The sequence below is a fragment of the Apium graveolens genome, chromosome 7 (genome assembly GCF_009905375.1).
Source record: "Apium graveolens cultivar Ventura chromosome 7, ASM990537v1, whole genome shotgun sequence".
NCBI lineage: Eukaryota > Viridiplantae > Streptophyta > Magnoliopsida > Apiales > Apiaceae > Apium > Apium graveolens.
The window spans coordinates 24,054,797-24,076,067 of NC_133653.1; the positions used below are offsets into that span (position 1 = coordinate 24,054,797).

At 35.6% G+C, this 21,271-nt stretch overlaps 1 protein-coding gene across 1 annotated transcript; it reads right to left on the reverse strand.

The window, feature by feature from the left end:
• Positions 1-18,432: 18,432 nt before the first annotated feature.
• Positions 18,433-18,891, reverse strand: LOC141673406 (uncharacterized). The gene has a single exon (XM_074480151.1). It carries the CDS (start codon positions 18,889-18,891, stop codon positions 18,433-18,435), a length of 459 nt encoding a protein of 152 aa, XP_074336252.1.
• Positions 18,892-21,271: the final 2,380 nt, after the last annotated feature.

Genomic DNA, 21,271 nt, shown 5'->3' on the forward strand with positions numbered 1-21,271 from the left:
AGCTCAGTCTTTACTTAATTATTGTAAAATGTCAAATGTTCAATGTACAAGTGTTGTATCAGCTTTTGTATTGTTTTATTTTTATTCTTTAACTTGGGGTTAGTCTTGTTAACAGGCATGAATTTGTGATAAGCAATCTTCTCACAAATTGGGGGAGATTGTTGTGCAAGACATGCCTGTATCATAACAAGACTAAGTCATATTGACAACCCTAAAATTAGTTGTATTATAACCTTAATCTGTAATTTATACTTGTAACACTTAATGTCTGTAAAATGTAAATGGAGCAGACTGGAGCATTTTTCCCTAAACAGTGTCAAGCCTAAGAATTCTATCTGGAAGAAGATCAAGAAGGTCATGCCTCAGAAGAATTATGAAGAAGCTTGGAGTTGAATAATTCTGTTTGGTGAAAAACATTCTAAGTCAAGATCTCTACAAGTCACATAATTAGTGTTATAGAGAAGTCATTCGAGAACTCAGAAAGACCTATCGAGAACTCAGGAATTGTCTATCGAGAACTCAGGAAATGCTATTGGAGATATCGATAAGTCAGGTACCCATTCGAGAACTCAGAGATATCGACAAGTATACATTCATTAGAGAACTCTGAGTTATCGATAAGCCAAAGTCCATTAGAGAACTCTGAGTTATCGATAAACCAAAATTCACTAGAGAACTCAGAGTTGTCGATAAGTCAAGTCAACAATGAAGTTTCAGAGATATCGACAAGCCAACATGCCTATCGAGATGTCGAGTTCTCTACAGCTTAATTGGAGATCTCGAAGTGACGAAATTTCTCTAAGTACAGAATTGCAGAACAGTTCAATATCCAAGGTTGCAAATCAACAAACAATTCACACAGCTGGATTGACAAGTCTACAAAAAGTAGCTTGAGAGATGTGCAAGATTAATGGTGAAGATTAACTGACAAAGGAGGATCAACCAATACACAGTGGATGAAGATATGCTAATCTAGATATGGAAATCTCACTTTTCCTTTAAATTGAAGTGATTAGTGACAGGTTAGAAAAGTTATTAGCACTTCTTATTGTTCACTGTGTAAACCAAAGTTAACTATCATATAAAGTTAACTGAGGTCCTTTGTTTAAGATAGAACTGAACAGATTAGAAATTGTATTCTCTCTCAAGAAATAAGCTAAGTTCTAAACCAAGAACTTAGAGATTTTGTAGCAAAATACTGCTTGATTTTTAATATAAAATTAAGTGAGTTTTGAAGATCTTTGTTTTACATATTTGCATTGTTATTTATGTTTAACATCTATTCTATAAAATCATTGATAACAACCAACTGCTAAACCCAAAGTCGATCAAAAAGTAAACATTTAAGCCAAAACACATTCACCCCCCCTCTGTGTTGTATTCATATCTAACACCTATGAATTGGCATTGCCACCGCAGTTACAGCATATCCATAACGTGTTCTACGTGTCTATGCTGAAGCGTTATATCCCCGATTCGAATCTGGTTATTGAGTATGACCCAGTCGAGCTTCAGCCAGATTTGTCCTACGTGGAACAACCAATCCAGATCCTTATTTAAATATGTAATTAATAAATAATTATATAAATAAATATATGTGTGGGTTCTGTCAGCGGGATATTACTTTTGATGAGTGATAAGTGGTTATTGGTGTTCGAGATTCATTTGAGTAATTGTTTGTGAACTGTGTTATTTTATTCTTATATTTAAAGGTGATTTTATTCAAAATTTATTTTAATAAATACTTGGGTTGTCTCTAAAATCATTTTCATTGCTTCATAATTTCATTTATTATTTTTAAGAGTTTATAAAATTCAGAACTCAATATTTTATTAATTTTTTATCTTTAAATAATTTTCTGATTTCATTTAATTGTAAAATTTATATTTAATTCTAGAATTCTTTAAAAAAAAGTATGAAATTCATATTTTGTGAAGTTTACATTATTATTAGAATTTTAAAATTATTTTGGAAATTTTTGGAATTTTTTTCACCCGCGCGTCGATCCGTTTAATTGATAAAAGTAGGAATAAATTCCGTTTCAGAAATTGTTTTAGAATTTACGAAAATTTTATTTTGTTAATTTTATTTGATTCGGGAATTTCGAAGTTTATTTAGAGTTATTTTAATTTATTTTATCCGCGTATTGTATCAATAAAAATTAAAATGCGGGTTAGACAATACATTAGTCGCGGGATTATACAGTAAAATAATAATAAAATAAAGGGGGAAAATTTAATCGGGTATAAACCGTTTCTTCCCTTCTCAATTCACAGTCTCTCCACTCTCTCTCACAATCGATCTCTCCTCTCTTCTCGACAGTCCTCTTTCCTCTCTCAATCTCACTTCAATTTCTTTCATATCTCTCTTCACTCTCCCTTACCGCTCTTTCTTTCCGATTTCTCCCTCTCTATGGTGAGTTATTTCGGCTGTTATTTTGTTTCTTTTTGTTTAATTAGTTCAATTATATGTTTGTTCGTTACTGTATATATATACACATACACGTTTATGTGTGTATCAATCAGTGGCGTGGGAGCTTGTGTTGTGCTGGCTGTTCCTCTCAATCTGGTTGCCGCCGCTTTGATTTCCGGCAAGGCGACTGAGGTGTGTGTGTGTGTGTAAATTATGTATTGTGTGTGTGTATTCGTTTTGTGCGTATGTATGTGTGGTGCGTGTGTTTTGTGTGTGTGTGTGCGATGCTGTGCTGGGTTGTTGTGCCTATCCACGTGTGCTGTTTCCGTTGTTTGGCTTGGCTCCAATTCTGTATATAGAACTGACTGGAATTATTGATAGTTTGGCAGGGGATTAAATTGATAATCTTTTTATGAAATAAATGTATCTTGAACGGAAATTATATAAAAAATCGGTGAAGGTTCGCGTTGGAAACCCGATTATACGGGAACCCGCAAATTTTTATCGCCGCTGGCGATGAGCCTCGGCGAGCCGACGGTGGACAGTGATGAATATTTATAAGTCCTACGATTTAATAAAAATAAAAATACCAATAAAATTATAATATACGGATTAATATATAAAAACAGGAATAATTCCTAATAACTGTATTTAATTGGTAATTGAGAGTTTGTGGATCGACATTGTTGGTTGAATCGACGAATGGGACTTGTAAAATTGGATTTTTGGTGAATGTGTTGTTGTTGATTTGACGTCGAGATGTTCGACGGGTTAGCCCGATAAATAGAGGAGTTGCTTCCCGATTTCCGGGGAATCAAACTACGGAAATACGGGGGCATATCCCGTAATTATTGGGACACCAAATGAATATATATAAATACTTTATACTAAACCTGATTATGTGTTGTGATGAAATATTTTGCCAAAACCAATAACCCTAATTTCGTAAAAGGACAAATATATATATATTCTGAAAATAAACACCAAACCGACTTTCGAGGACATGAACCCTAATTGATACATGTATTATAATATTTAGTATGTTACGAGTCGGGTTTTGTTAACTTACGGGTAGACGGTTAGCGAGGATAGTCAAGCATATTCGGATGACTAATTCAGGGTATTTCGATTCCTGTAGATTCCAATCAAAATCCCTAGCATCCCGGTAGGTGCAAAGCCAAGCAGTAATAGTTGTTAAAGCTTATTGAGGCAAGTACCCCTGACCATATCTTCATGGTTCAGCATATACGAATATACTGTTATTTTATTCTCGTAGTGGAACAAAACGTTTTAAGTTACGTATCCCCTGTGTTCAAATTTTTTTGTTAACTTGTGTTTTGGGGGGAAAGTAACTTCTGAAAGTACCTATCTCTAAACTTTGAATAAAATGAAAATGTTTTGGAAAGTGTGCTGTGATGAAATTGTTTAAAAAGAGATAGGTAAGTGATTTGGAAAACTGGAAAAGTTGGTCAGATAATTGGATGAGCGTGTGCAAGGGCCCGTAACGGCCAGGAAGATAGTGTTAGAGGCGAAGTGGTTGCGCACCCTGTTAGATATATTTGATAATGTCATGGCTAATGTGATTTATATTTAGTTTTCAGATCTTACTTAAACAGGATAAATCAGTACTTACTGGAAGTCAGGACTTAAGGATATCAGTACATATATTATCAGGAGATAATTATCAGAAGATGGATATCAGAACTTAAGTACTGAAGGACGTTCAGATAAGGAAGGCAGCTGGTTAAAGGAAAGAAGATCGAGATAAACATAAGAAGAGATATGCATGAAGAATGAATTCTATGAAGAATAGAATACTTGGAAGAAAAGATATCTGATTGATATATTTTAGGAAGCAGAATTATATTCCATATCAATTAGCGATTATCTTGTAACTGTGTAGTATATAAACACAGACATAGGGTTTACACTATAAGTGTTATCACAATCGAGAAGATTATTCATTGTAACCCTAGCAGCTCTCGTGATATTTGTTCATCACTGAGAGAGAACAGTTCCATACTGTAACATAGTTTATTATTTCAATAAAGTTTGTTTTCTGTTACTTAAGTTATTAAAGTTCGATTTGATTGTACTATACACTGTATTCACCCCCTCTACAGTGTGTGTGTGACCTAACAAGTGGTATCAGAGCCTATCTATTAACGCACAAACAGTTTAAGATCCAAACACAATCATGTCTGAAACAGAAACTCCAACTAAGCCCACCAAAACTGTAGAACCTCCAAAGACACAAATTCAAAGCCGATATGAGACTATCAGAGTTCCCATATTGAGACCATCTGAATATGCCATATGGAAGGTGAGTATGACCATGTTTCTAGAAGCTACAGATCCAGAATATCTTGATAGAATCAAGGAAGGGCCTCACAAACCAACCAAGCTCGCTGTTGCAGTTGCAGGTGAAGCAGCAAAGACTGTACCAAAGGAGAAGAGTGATTACACTGCTGAAGATATCGCATCAATTGCTAAGGATGCTAAGGTACGACACTTACTGCATAGTGCCATTCATAATGTAATGTCAAACAGGATAATAAACTGCAAGACTGCAAAGGAGATATGGGATGCCCTGGAAACAAGATGTCAGGGAACTGATACGATTAAGAAGAACATGAAGACAATACTCACTCAAGAGTATGAACACTTTGACTCAAAGGCTAATGAGTCATTGACAGATTTATATGATAGATTTGTCAAACTCTTGAATGATTTGTCACTGGTTAATAAGGAGTATGATCTTAAAGATTCAAACCTTAAATTCCTGTTAGCTCTTCCTGAATGCTGGGATTTGAAGGCAACAACAATAAGAGACAACTATAATCTTGATGAAACAACTCTTGATAAAATTTATGGAATGCTCAAGACTCATGAACTTGAGATGGAACAAAGAAGCAAGAGGAAAGGAGGAAAGTCAAGGACAGTTGCTCTTAAGGCTGAAGAAGAATCCCCCAAAGCAGCTACCTCAAGGAAAGACAAGGGTAAAACCCTTTTCACAAAGTCTAATACTGAGTCATCAAGTTCTGAAAGTGATGATGACTCAGAATATGAAAGCTTGCCTGAGACAGATGCCGATGAAGAGGTGATGAAGCTGTGTGCTCTTATGGTGAAAGGGATCACAAAGATTGCATACAGGAAGTTCAGGAAGGGAAAGAAGTTTTCCAGGAAAGGCACAAGTTCTGATAAGAAGAATTTCAGAAAATCTGAGAGCAGAGGAGGATAGTCTGACAGAGGAGATTATACAAATGTCAAATGCTACAACTGTGGTGAGAAATGCCACATATCTCCTGATTGCAAGAAAGTGAAGAGTGACAAAGGCAAGGCTCTTGTCACAAAGAAAAAAAGCTGGACAGACACCTCAGATTCTGAAAGTGAGGAGAATTATGCCTTGATGGCAAATGCTGATAAGGCAAGTGCTGAAAGCAGTTCTGAAGCTGCTGAATCAAAGGTACCTCAAACTACTTATGCTTTTCATACTAATGATATTAATGAGTTGAGAAAATATCTTAAAACCATTTTATTAGTTATAGAGATCAAACTTTAACATGTGAAAGATTAACTTCTGAAAACCTGGCTTTTAAGAAAAGAAATGATTTTTTAGAAAAGGAGTTAGTTATGTTCCATCAAACTCAGAAAGATAGAGATGATGCTTTTTATGTTAGGGATGAAGTGCTAAAAATGAATGAATCTCTAAAAACTGAGTTAGAAAAGGAAAGAGAGATTATCAGGACTTGGACTAACTCTGGCAGAACAACTCAGAATTTGTTAAGTAGTGAAAACTGGAAAGAGGGCTTAGGTTATGGAGAGGATAAGAATGATAAAGGAACTATAGATATTAAGCCTGTAGTTGTTAAACAAAAGCCAAAGTTAAAACCTGTTAAGTTTGTAGCTGTAAAGTCTGATAATGAGAAATCAGAAGTTAAAAAGGAATTAACTTCTAACAAACTAAAACAGGAAAAGACAACTGAAGTAAACGTAGGCTTAATGACAAAGAAATAACTTAAGCATAAGCTGAAAGATGTTAAGAATGCAAACAAGGTAAAATCACCTAGGAAAAATAGGAATGGAAAGGAAGGTGTGAATAAAAGCAATGATTATAAGCCTGTTCCTAAAGCTCCTAGGAAAACGTGTCATAACTATGGAAGTTCTAACCATCTGGCTTCTTTTTGCAGGAAGAATAAGAACATAAACTCATTACCTTCAAAGTCAGGAGTTAAGAGTCATTATGTTAGATATAAGCCACAAATCCTTATTTTCATTGTGGTAGTTTATGGCATTCCATTTATACTTGTAAGGAATATCATAGTTTGTACTGTGATTATTATCAAATAAAACCTTCTTTAAAGAAAGTTACCATTGTTCCTTCTAGTGTAAGTTCTGATTCAAAGTCTGATAGTGTAAATTCTGATAAGAAAAATGTTAACATAAACTCTGTTGCTAAATCCGCTGCAAATGTTAACAAACTTAATAAGGCCAAAGAATCCAAGCATGTATGGGTCCTTAAAACTAATCTTTAGGGGTCTCTGTGATTGCAGGGCAACAGGAAAAACATCCTAGTTCTGGACAGTGGATGTTCAGGACATATGACTGGAAATAAAGCCCTGCTATCAGACTTTGTGGAGAAGGCTGGGCCAAGTGTTTCTTATGGAGATGGCAACATTGGAAAAACATTGGGATATGGCAATATCAATCTTGGGAATGTCATCATTAAGGAAGTAGCACTAGTCTCAGGACTTAAACACAATCTGCTAAGTGTTAGTCAAATCTGTGACATAGGTTATCATGTAGATTTCTTTGAAGAACACTGTGAAGTTGTAAGTAAATCTACAGGCAAAGTTGTTCTGAAAGGATACAGGCGTGGTAACATCTATGAAGCCAAGCTTTCAACAAGTACTGATGGTTCTGCAATCTGTCTGATGAGTAGAGCATCAATTGAAGAAATCTGGAATTGGCACAAGAAACTCTCTCATTTAAATTTCAACAATATAAATGAGTTAGTCAAGAAAGATCTTGTGAGAGGACTGCCAAAGTCAGTATTTGCTCCTGATGGCCTTTGTGATTCTTGTCAGAAGGCCAAACAAAGGAAATCTTCATTCAAGAGCAAGACTGAATCATCAATTCTTGAGCCTTATCACCTACTACATGTTGATCTATTTGGTCCAGTAAATGTCATGATATTGCAAATAAGAAATATGCTATGGTCATAGTGGATGAGTTCACCAGATACACATGGGTGTACTTCTTGCACACTAAAAGTGAAACTGCATCTATCTTGATTGATCATGTCAGGCAACTGGATAAATTGGTCAAAGATTCTGTGAAAATAATAAGGAGTGATAATGGTATTGAGTTCAAGAATTTGATAATGGAAGAGTTCTACAAAAACCATGGAATTAAGCAGGAATTTTCTGCTCCTGGAACTCCACAGCAAAATGGAGTTGTTGAAAGGAAGAATAGAACTCTCATTGAAGCTGCACGTACAATGCTTGATGAAGCAAAGCTTCCAACCTATTTCTGGGCTGAAGCTGTGCAGACTGCTTGTTTTACTCAGAATGCAACACTAATTAACAAGCATGGAAAGACACCATATGAGATGGTGAAGAAAAAGAAGCCAAATCTGAAGTATTTTCATGTATTTGGATGTAAGTGTTTTGTTCTTAAGACTCACCCTGAACAGCTATCCAAATTTGATCTAAAAGCTGATGAAGGAATCTTTATTGGATATCCACTTTTCACAAAAGCCTTCAGAGTCTATAACTTCAGAACAAAAGTGGTCATGGAATCTATCAATGTCTCTTATGATGATAAGAAGATTACTGGACTTGAAGATTTTATTGATCATGATCAGCTGAGATTTGAAAATGAAGACTCAAATTCTGATACTGGAAATCCTGGCAATCCAAATCCTGATACAGCAAACTCTGATGGATTAAACTATGATGTTATTGAAACTGTGGTGACTACGCCAAAGGAAGATGCACCTATGCAGGGGGAGCATACTCAAGATATAACCACATCTCAAGAAGTATCAGAACATACATCTGGCTCTTCAAGTTCTGATTCGTCAAGTTCTGATTAGCCAAGTACTGATAGTTCTGAAAATCTAAATTCTGAAGAATCCAACTCAGAGAGCATAGTTTCAGGGGGTGTATCAGAAAATGTAAATGAAGACAGCATGGATCATGGGGGAGCATCCAGTTCTAGAGAAAACCTTCCATCTGCAAGGAAGTGGACTAAATCACATACACCTGATTTGATAATTGGAAATCCTAATGCAGGTGTCAGAACTAGAACAGCTACTTCAAGTCAATGTCTTTACAATTCTTTTCTTTCTCAGACTGAGCCAAAGAAAGTGGAAGAAGCTCTTCAAGATGCTGATTGGGTGCAAGCAATGCAGGAAGAGTTAAATGCATTTGAAAGAAACAAAGTCTGGACCCTAGTGCCAAGACCAAAGAACAGATCTGTTGTTGGTACAAAATGGGTATTCAAAAATAAAACTGATAGTGATGGCATAATTACAAGGAATAAGGCAAGGCTAGTTGCAAAAGGATATTCTCAACAGGAGGGAATTGATTATGATGAAACATTTGCACCAGTTGCTAGATTGGAAGCCATAAGGATATTTTTGGCTTATGCTGCTCACAAAAAGTTTACTGTCTTTCAAATGGATGTGAAAAGTGTTTTTCTCAATGGAGAATTGGAGGAAGATATATGTTGAACAACCTCCAGGATTTGTAGATTCCAAATATCCAGATTATGTCTACAGGCTTGATAAAGCACTTTATGGACTTAAGCAAGCTCCAAGAGCATGGTATGAGACTTTAGCTCAGTTTCTTCTGGAAAGTGGATTTAACAGAGGAACTATAGACAAAACACTGTTCTACCTCAACCATGGAAAGGACTTACTTCTGGTCCAGATATATGTTGATGATATCATCTTTGGTTCTACAAATGATAGACTTTGCAAGAAGTTTTCCAAACTGATGCAGTCAAGATATCAAATGAGTATGATGGGGGAACTTAGCTATTTTATGGGCCTTCAAGTCAAGCAGAATGAAGAAGGCACTTTTATTTGTCAAACTAAGTACACCAGAAATTTGCTGAAGAAATTTGGAATGCAAGATTGTTTAAGTGCATCCACTCCCATGGCCACTGCAACAAAACTGGACAAGGATACTGGTAAATCAGTAGATATTACTGATTACAGAGGTATGATTGGCTTACTACTTTATCTAAGTGCTAGTAGACCTGATATCATATATGTTACCTGTCTTTGTACAAGATTTCAAGCAGATCCAAGAGAACCTCACTTAACAGCTGTGAAAAGAATTTTTAAGTATCTTAAGGGAACAGCTGATCTGGGATTGTGGTATCCCAGAGAATCAGATTTTAAACTAATAGGTTACTCAGATGCAGATTTTGCAGGTTGCAAAATTGACAGGAAAAGCACAAGTGAAAGCTGCCAATTTCTTGGAGGCAGATTGGTTTCTTGGTTTAGCAAGAAACAAAAGTCAATTTCCACATCAACTGCAGAAGCAGAGTACATTGCTGCAGGAAGCTGTTGTGCACAGATTCTTTGGATGAAGAATCAGTTACTGGATTATGGGTTAACATATTTCAAAATCCCTATTTACTGTGATAATCAAAGTGCTATTGCTATGACAGGTAATCCAATTCAACACTCAATGACAAAGCACATCAGCATCAGGTACCACTTCATAAGGGAACATGTGGATGAAGGTACAGTGGAATTGCACTTTGTTCCAATAGATCAACAACTAGCAGATATCTTCATAAAACCACTGTGTGAAGCTACTTTTACAAGATTAGTAAATGAACTTGGAATGGTTTCAGGTTCTTTCTCTAAATCTGCTTAGTTTTGTTCTGATGCATCAGACTTTATGATCAGTATTTACAGAAATTACTCTCTATGTGTATTCTATGCTTAATTGTAAATTGCTTAATTACTGACTGGTGTCTGATGTGACTTTCTTAACTCTGATAGTGATATGTCTATTTAAGTAACTATTTTATCCTATGAGGATACCTATGCTAGATGCTGACCTAGTAGTCTTCAATAAACTAGAGATCCCATGTTAGAAGTAATTATTTCTGTGGAAATCTATTGACACAAGCAAATTCTGATATTGAGCTTAGTTGAGTTTACTTTGTATATCTTATTACTAAGTCACAAACTAGAATAATGCTTCTCATCTATTAAGTTCTGATGCTAGTAAATCTGTTGAATGAACTAAGTGCTGATAAACCTCACTCATCAAAAGAAAAAGGAAAAAGAAAAAGAAATAAAATCAGGTACTCCTTTGAGGTCTAGAGTAAAAATGTGGAAGGGACGACCCAAGTGCATTGCTGGTTAATTAATATGCATCAGAAAAGCAAAATATTTTCTTAGTGATTTTCACACTCTATGATTATTGGAGAAATACTCTGATAATAGCATAAATTCTGATAAGCAGTCGTGACTCACTTACACTGAGAAGCCACTGTAAAATGGAATTTAAAAAGATGCACAAAATTAGCACAAAACAGTTGAGGTGGACTCAAGCATGAACTCATTCAATAGTAGGCTTCAGAATAATGACATATTTTTAGTAAAGTTTTAGTTATGCCTTATTTCTAAGATGTACTGAAGTGAATCAGACTTTACTCTTTGTCTGGTATTTAGCTTAATGCACACACTAAACACTCCATATGAATGACGAAAATTACTGTGGTGATCTATTTTATTTTAGATGAACAGTTTATGTGTCACATTGCATAAATTCTGAGGACAAGTTTTGTTGAACGTTCTGATAATTAAGTTCTGAAGAATCTATATCAGAATTTGTGTGAAGAATTACAAAGATAGGCATTCATTTTTTGAGTTAAGAAATCATGTTCTGATAACTGTTAAATTTTGATATAAGACTAAGTTCTGATATTAAATTCCGATCCTTTACTTGACTTATTTGTGGATAAAATCTAAAAACATTCTCATTTTAAATCAGGATATATTTGGGTAGAATATTAACAGTCAATCTAATTAGGGTTAGTAAAACATGTACATGCACAGTAATTTTTCTTTGTTACTTGTGCGCATTAAACCCTGTCTTACACTTCCAATGACTGTTTTTCGTCTTCCCAGTCTAGGGAGATGAGGTAGAATTATTTCTACCTGTCAGCATTAAATTTCCTTGCGTCTATTGGCATTCTCTTGCCTATATAAACCAACACTTCACATCAGCCTATACATCAATTCTTTTCTCACAAACTCACTCTCTTTTTCCCTCATATACACAACATCATGGTTAACTATAATATATTTTTAAACTATGAGACCTTCAACATGGAGCTGAGCTGTGAGGCATGGCAGCAGGAATGGCACGTCACTGCCATTCCTAATGAGATTTGGGACTCGGTTCCCCAGGAGGTTCTCACCCACCTCCTGTTCTTTTAGCTAGACTACCATCGCCATCTGGAGCGATTGGAGGAGGAAAGGCTGGAAGCTCTCCGCCAGCAAGAGCGAATCATCAGACTCGCTATTCTTTTTGTAGAGAGTAGGAAGAAGAAATAATTTATTTTCTTCTTCCTATTTTTCTTCATCGTCAGCCTTGCCCTGCTTCTTGAGCTAGGACAAAGGCTGTTGATGTTAGGTTTAGAAGCTTAGGACAATCTTGTAAAGTTCTGATGTAATTTAAATTTCATGAATGTATTCTCTTAATATATTAATGGAATTTCTACTTTTTGCAAGTTTTTGTCTCTGAGATGTTTGTAATTTAAATGCACTGATAAATCCTGATATATATTCATATTCTGATGACCATTTCATTTTTGATTTAAATTAAGTTCCGATCTTAAAATATCAGTATTTGTTTAGTTGATTTAATTTTTGTCATTCTCATATTTGAATTACTTCTCAGAATATTGGTGTTGCAGTGAAAAATAATTGAATAAGTGGGAATAGTTTCAATTTTGAATTAAAACTGATTTACCTCGATTAATGGAATTGCTGGGTAAGTGGAACGGTTTTTCCTTGAAAAACTGCAAGTGGGTAAGTAATGATTACTGTTTTCCCGTGCCCATTAACTATTCATTATTACTGCATGTCTGACAGGTGTCCAACGGTTATATTTTTTTCCAAGTATAAGTAAGACAGAGAGAAGATTTTCCAATCTTTTATTTACTTTTACACTTTATCTCTCTTTCTTTGCTTTTACTCTCTTTCATCTCCTGACGTGGTTTTTCATACAGACATTTTCTCAAACACCTAACAGGCAACTCTTAATTTTCAATTTTTCTCATGGCACCTAAGGATTTGATCATTGATGGAGCTAAGTTCGTTCCAAATAACTATGCTGCAATTCTCGATCATGCTGAAGCTCCGTCTGAGTTGCATTTTGTGCAAGATCTTCTTGCACACAGTGAAATTGGGTATGCATTGACCCAGCCTTCAGTCTTTTCAAGCCAACAAGTTCTGACGTTTTGGCGGACTGGGCACTTTGATAATGGTGGTACACATGGTACTCTCATTATTGTTTTCGAAGTGGATGATTCTACACATGTGGTAACTCCTGGTACAATTCGCAAGGCCTTACATTTACCAGAAGGTTGTACTTTTTCAACACCGAAGGAATCAGCTCTACAAGAGTTAATGGCCAGTTTGGGGTATGAGCAAAGTTTGGCTAAGCTTGGGCAGTTGAAACGGGCTCATATCAGAAAGGAATGGAGCTTCTTCTTCGACTGCATTACTAAAGCTTTTGAGAATAAGTGTTCAAACTTTGATGTCATTACTATAATGAGTCAGCACATCGGGTATGCTATCATTAACCAAACTTATTATAATTTTGCAAATGCTGTGATAGGTTTTATTGGGGATAGGATGACAGAGGATATGAATGTTGTCTACTTTGCTAGATTCTATCAGCTTATATATAATTTCTGTTGTGCTGATGAACCCCAATCTACCACTGACTTAACTCCACCATTCAAAATTGCAAAACGAGCCTTTAATGACTTGGTAAATGCTGACCTTAAGAAGAAGGTGGTTAGACCTTTACAGATTCCTCAGTCTGTAAAACAGATCTTGGTAAATGCTGATCCTCAAACCTATAGATCTGTTTATCCTGATGTCCAACCTACCACCACCTCCCAAACACCACAACAACCATCAGAACATACCACTCATCCATCTATACATCAACCATCCCTCAGAACATATCTCAAATCATATCTCTCAACTTCACAGACAACTCAACCTTCATCCTCAGCACCTACTATGAAGCTTTCATCTTCCAAGCCTAAGAGGACAAAGGCTGTTCCTCATACACCTCAGAAGAGAAGGAAGATTGTTTTGAGAGATGAGTCTGATAGTGAGGAACAGGTTTCTACATCAGAACCTGTTGTCAAAGAAGCTGAGAAAGTTCCTTCTCAGAAGGATTCTGGAATTGGGGGATCTAAGCTTCTCAAAAGGCTTAGAAGAATGATTTCTGCTGGAACTCCCAAGGAATCCCCACCTTCAAAGAGATACAAGAAATAGAGAGCTAAAAGGCCAGTTTCAGATGATGAGGAAGCAGCAGCTAAGGAAGGGGATCAGGAATCTCTGATCTCACAAGGACCAGAATTTGCCGAAGCCACTGCTTCTCCATTGACTCCAACTCATGAAGCTGCTACAGAAAAGGCCAACACACCATATGTGTCTCCTGTTCAAAAGACTGTATCTCCTGTTGATCCAGGCACAAGTGTTGAAATTGATATTCAGAACCTGGTTGTGCCTGGGGTACTTTACTTAGAAGCTCCAATAATAATTAATCCATCAACACACCTGTTACTGATGCTACTCAAACTCCAGAATTATCTACTACACCTTCTTTGCATCTAGATGATGATGATCAGAATATAGGTGAGCATCAGAATATGGTTGTTGATCAGAACTTGGAACCAGATCAGCACTTAGAGGATGATGTTGAAGCCTCAATTGCTTCTCATACTGTTGTTTTATCAGAAGATGCTGATTCTGTAAGTTCTGATGCTACAAATGCTGATGATACTGGTGATGCTGCTCCAAATGCAGATGCTGATGAAGCAGGTCCTTCAGGACATGCACCTCAGCCAACTGTTCACAAAAGTGAATTAATTAAGAAATTTGTTACAAGAGAAGCACTTGATAAAAGCTGATGAGATGTTAATTACTGATGATTTCAAAACACAGCTTCGAGTCACTGCATTGAGTACTAAACATATACAAGGTCTTCATTCCACTACTCATGCAGAGTTACATAAAATTCAGGAAGAATTAATCAAGCAAGAACAAGTTCAGAAACTTGACAAGAAAAAATTCTTGCAACCTACCTTTGACAGAGTTGCTTATATTGAGAAGACTCAAGAGAAACAATAATCTCAGATTGATGACATTTTGAAAAATCAAGCTTCTCAGCAATCTCAACTTGATGAAATCCAAGCTTCAGTGGAATTGCTTGTCTCTCTTCTCTTACCTGCTGATGCCAAAAAGGGGGAGAAAGTAATTAAGTCCAAATGCAAAACTGATAAGACACTGAAGGGGAAGGATAATGAAAAAGATGACCAAGAAAACTATGAAATGGGTGGAGGTCATAGTCAAGGTAGAGGTTTCTCATCAAGAAAAGCTGAAATCACAAGTCACATGACAAGTTCTGATGCTGGAAAAAGAATTACTTCGGCTACTAGTAAAAGGATAAGTTCTGATGAACTTTTAGATCTTGATGAAGAAATATCAAGATAGTTATTTCTTCAGGAAAATCCAGGAATGGACTTAGAGAGTCTAATGGAAGAAGAAGCCAGACTTAAATCAGAAAAAAGTCAAATCTAAATCTGAAGCTTCTGGTAAAAAGAAACTTCCAACACTCAAAGGCATTGTGATAAAGGAAAGGACAAATCCTGAAGCAACCATGGCTAAATTACAACTGCAGATAGATCCAAGGTCCAAGGGCAAAGAGAAAGTTGGTGAACCTATCAAGGTTTATGTGCCTCTAGTGAATGAAGAAATTACTGATGAAGATGCTGATCTTGCTCTGACTTCAAGAAAAGTTTTTAAGACAACCTCTGACATGGCTCAAGTTGTTCAGAGTCAAGAAATAGTTAGTTCTGAAAAATCAAAGACACTCCTACCAGGATTCACTAAAGCTAAACAGACTCAACCTTTGAAGACTGCTGCAAGTGGTTTTGAAGCAAGAGTGGTTACTGGAAAGGAAGCAAGAGATAAAACTGGATTGGGAAGTGCTGATGAAAGAAGAATACAGAACATTACCAATGATCCAACTTCCTTAAGTGAACCAGGTATTGGAGCAACTCCTGAGAGATTGAATCAACTGGAATCTGTACAAATGGTTTACCATACCTACTTGAAAGAACACATCTTGTTGTACTTCATGACAGATGGTAGGGTTTATCATATAAGGGAAAATGCCATTCCACTGAAGTATTTTGAAGAACTGGAGCATGTATTATTCTTACTTCAAGTGAATGACAAAATAACAGAAAGTGCTGCAAACTATTTGAAGAATCAGATTCAGAGACAGAAAAGGCTTTATTCTGTTAAGCCTGACAGCACATATCTTCCAAAGTACAGAGATCACAAGGGTGATATAGTTGAGATGAAGCCCAACACTGCCAAGATTATAACTACCTTTCTGGGTTATAGGGCTGTGGAATTCAATCTTGAGTCTGACAAGGCATATTTGATCAGACTGGATCAGGACATAAGAAAAGCTAGAATTAATGATCTCAGGGCTGCAATCTTTTAAATTGGTGAAGATACTGCAGAACTTAAAGATGCTAAAAGGAGAATGATTGATGAACTCAGATATGCTGAGAGATGTTTGTTGAAGAACTATCTCAGAACAACTCCTGACATCAGAGAGATCAGAAGATGAAGCTAAGTCAAGATCTACAACTGCTTAAATTCTGATATGAATACAGACTGAAGTTATTATTAGAAGTTAAAGATTGGTAAAGCTTTAAGGACTGTAAGTTGTAGTTATCTAGTCAAATTCTCATGCATTTGTACTTAATGTTTTTGACATCATCAAATATCTGTTAAACTTGTATATTATGCTAATTTACAAGTTGGGGGAGATTGTTAGATATATTTGATAATGTCATGGCTAATGTGATTTATGTTTAGTTTTCAGATCTTACTTAAACATGATAAATCAGTACTTACTGGAAGTCAGGACTTAAGGATATCAATACTTATATTATCAGGAGATAATTATCAGAAGATGGATATCAGAACTTAAGTACTGAAGGACGTTCAGATAAGGAAGTCAGCTGGTTAAAGGAAAGAAGATCGAGACAAACATAAGAAGAGATATGCATGAAGAAGGAATTCTATGAAGAATAGAATACTTGGAAGAAAAGATATCTGATTGATATATTTTAGGAAGCAGAATTATATTCCATATCAATTAGCGATTATCTTGTAACTGTGTAGTATATAAACACAGACATAGGGTTTACACTATAAGTATTATCACAATCGAGAAGATTATTCATTGTAACCCTAGCAGCTCTCGTGATATGTGCTCATCACTGAGAGAGAACAATTCCATACTGTAACAGAGTTTATTGTTTCAATAAAGTTTATTTTCTGTTACTTGAGTTATTAAAGTTCGATTTGATTGTACTATACACTGTATTCACCCCCTCTACAGTGTGTGTGTGACCTAACACCCCCTATTATAACCACCAGCCCAGCGTGACAGAGACCTAGCTAGTCTCTGAGTTTCGGAACAAATTTCGTAGGATGGCCAAGATAGAGTTGTCCTATGGAGATAGTCTGATCAGCTATCTCACCAGGGATCATCCAATACTTTTATATCTGAGCGAGATTTTATGGTTCCCGTAATGGAACAAGTGGTTTTGGGTCCCCGTAATGGGACAAATGATTTTATAGTTCCTGTAATGGAACGGAAGATTTGAAAATGAAAGTAGCATGCTAAAATTGAACTCTGGTATTTACACAACACAATTAATGAGATGTTTTATAGAACATGCTAGCTATTGATATCCAGTTTTCATTTGTTTTCACCTATTTTACTTGTTTTATAAACGAGTTGTGATTTATGTTCCTACAATTGTTTATCATAAACTGTTTTGATTAATATTCATATAGTAGTACTGCTGAGCGATTGATCGCTCACTCTTGTAAATATTTTTATATATTTTTACATTGCAGATGCCTAGAAGATGTTGTTGTGTTGGTAAGGGCCAATTTCCAGTTCCTCCTGTGTCGAGCTACTCTAAGTGTGTTATGTCAGACCAGGTGTGGTCTGTGAGTTGCTGTAGAGAGTTAGAATTGTCAGGTTATTTAAATAAGTTGGTATGTAATAAGTGTGTAACCTAAATTATACTTGAACCTGGAAAAGATCTTGTGAAGGAGTTGTTTATATTGAAATAAAAATGAGTTGATTGTATTATATTCGTAGTTTGATATTGTTAGTGACGTCAACTCCTGACCCCGGGGTTGAGGCCGTCACACGTTTCATACGGGATAAATGGTTCTTCACCTAAATTTGGTTGCGATAACCATTTGTTGCATCATCATAAATTGGTAAAGGACCAAATTTTGTGGCATAAGTGTCCCTCTCGTCTTCAATAATCATTTTATGCATTATGATGCATGCTCTCAAAAATTTTTCAAGATCTGCTTTGTCCCAAAAATGCAGGACCACATACAATTGTGATACGAGATTGTAACACACCAAAAGCCCGTTCGACGTCTTTTCGTTGGCTTTCTTGATATTTTGAAAATAATTTTCTTTTCTCACTTTGCGGACGTGGTATCATTTTAACGAATGTTGCCCATTCAGGATATATTTCATCTGGTAAGTAGTATCCCATATTATAAGTGTTTCCATTGATAGTATAATTTACTTCCGGAGCACGGCCTTATAGAATTTCATCAAATACCGGTGATCATTCTAACACATTTATGTCATTATTTGATCCAACAACTCCAAAAAATGCATGTCATATCCATAGATCAGATGAAGCAACCGCTTCCAGTATAATTGTTGCAACTCTTTTGTGACCACTCATAAATATTCCCTTCCATGCTTTAGGAAATTTTTTCCATTGCCAATGCATGCAATCTATACTGCCCATCATACCAGGAAAACCACGAGCCTCACCCATCTGTAATAGACGTTGTACATCATCAGAGTTTGGCTTTCGCAAGTATTCACTCTCAAATATCATTATTACATTTGAGACAATTTTTTTTAAGCATTCAACTGCAGTACTCTCTCCAATATGAACGTAGTCATCAACAGCGTCGGCGGATATTCCATACGCCAACATGTGCATTGCTGCAGTACATTTTTGTAATGGTGATAAACCTTTTCTTCCCATGGCATCGACTCTTTGTTGAAAGTATGGATCAAAATTTGACATAGCATTCACGATACGTAGAAAAACATGCCTTCCCATACGAAATCTTCTTCGAAATGTTTGTTCGGGATATACTGGATTCAGTGAAAAGTAATCACTCTCTAGACGTTGATGATTTGCTTCTCAGTTTTTGAATATACTTCTTCGAGACATGGATCTTGAGCTTTGTCCATAAATTTCTTGATAGAGTTCGAGATGACGATTATCTTCAGTATCATTGAAGCAAAACTCATCAATAAATTCTTCAATTAAATTTTCTAATATTTGATCCATATGGAAGTAATGTCAAATAACTTATACAGGTTGTTTATATAGAAGGAAAAAAGAATATATTCGTAGAAAATTACTAGTTTCCAACGGCTATATTACAAACAAATAAAAACAAACACTAGTTTCCAACGGCTAGATTATAAACAAATAAAAACAAACACTAGACTCCAATAGCTAGATTACAAATAGATAAAAACAAACACTAGACTTCAACGGCTACATTACAAACAAAGAAAAATAAACAGCAACTTCCAACGGCTAGATTGCAAATAAAGAAAAATAAACACTAACTCCGTGCCATAATTTTCTCAAGCAATTTTGAATGAGCTTTCCGCTGAGCATCATTCATTTTAGTCGGATCTGCCAAGATAACTTGTAAATCCATCTCAGTTTGTTTTGCCTCAATCTCTTTTTGTCGAGTCTCAATTTCTTTTTGCTTGGTGTCATTTAATGATTCCATTATCTTCAACTTTATATATGCACTAACATTTAATGCTTCCAACTCATCAAGTGCTTCTGATGTTCTTGTCTTCAATTTTTAGCCGCTTTCACTCCCATAGGCTGAACCGGAGATTCAACAACATTCTCTCTTGTAGGTGTATCGTTATTTCCTGATGATGAGTAAGCTTCAGAAGAGCTTAATTTAGTTCTTTTCGAACTTTCAGTACTTGAAAGAGGTCTCCACTTGGGTTGTGCATGAAGCTGAAAATAATGTGGTTCAAAGTTAGACTTCTGCTTGTATATAGTTGTGTAGAGTGAATGAGCTGCATCAATTATGTTGATCAAGTTTGAATCACTCCCGACTTGTTTCTGGGCTTTTTCAAAACACACACCATATTTCTGAGCACCTTCGTTCATCCTTTGCCACCTTTTTCTTATAGCCACAACTCCTCTTTTGATGACAACGGGATTTTCTTCTACACAATATTGCTGAATTCGGTCCCAAAACGCATCAGCTTTTTTATCAGTGCCGACTAGTGGGTCAATTGATGCATTTAACCATGCACTTATTAAGAGTTTATCTTCAACCCACTTCCACTGCCCGGTATTTTCTCGAACATCTTCGGTTTCCTCGTAATCATCATTAATATCAATAAAATTTACATTATTAAATGCAGGCACTTGTGAATGCGGAGAATTTTGAGTAGGTGATTGTTGGGTTTCAAATTGTGGATTTGAAAATGGAGGAAATGAAAATTGATACGGAGAATTTTGAGGAAGGAAATTGAGAATTTTGTGAATGTGGAAATTGATATTGAGAATTCGGGGTTTGAGAATTAAAATTAAAATTTTGTGTGTTTGGAAAATAGGGATTTGGATATGGATATGGAAATTGAGGGTTGGAATTTTGAGAATTTGCAGGAGGAGTGTTATTTGGATTCATCTTTTTTTTAGAAATGGGGAGTATGAATAATAAGAGTGTGAAAATTATATATATATAGGAATACAAATATTACCGTTACTAACATTTACGTTATAGAATATTCGTTACAATTTATAACGTTACACTGCTTTTATGTACATATCAATTTTTTTCAGTTTTGACAAAATATGTTAATAAAATAATAAAAAATAAGCAAATGATGGGGCCAGTACAAAGGTCACGGCCCCCTTTTTTCAAATGCTCTACTGTTGTGTCAAGTGAAAAGTTGAAGGCCATGACCATTTTGAGTGTCCCGAGAGAGCAAGTGCCCTGCACCGCAGCTGCTCTAGCGTGTTTTTTAGTAATCTGTACCAGGTATGTGTGTTATCATGATGAATCCAATTTCTCATATTTCAATACTTTAATTGAGCAGTGTAGTAGACAATGGAGACCTATGTCAATTATAATGGTTTGAGTTACCTTAATCAAGTGTCCAACATTATGAAATACGGTAATTTTTATCAAATTTCTTCTACACTGGATCACCGCGACTTCAACTCCTTGAAGTTTGGCTTCTATACCAGTGCTGAGTATCTAAAAAGTTATCAATATAAATGAGTATTATGATGGTATTTGGTTGTTACTATTAATTAATTTTAATTTTAAATTCAAGTTTATTGTATATATTAGTATAATAAATATATTTTAAATTTTATTATATTTAATTGATAAATAACATGGCAAAAAACATGTCTATAGGCATCCTAGTTTATCCATACCCAAAAT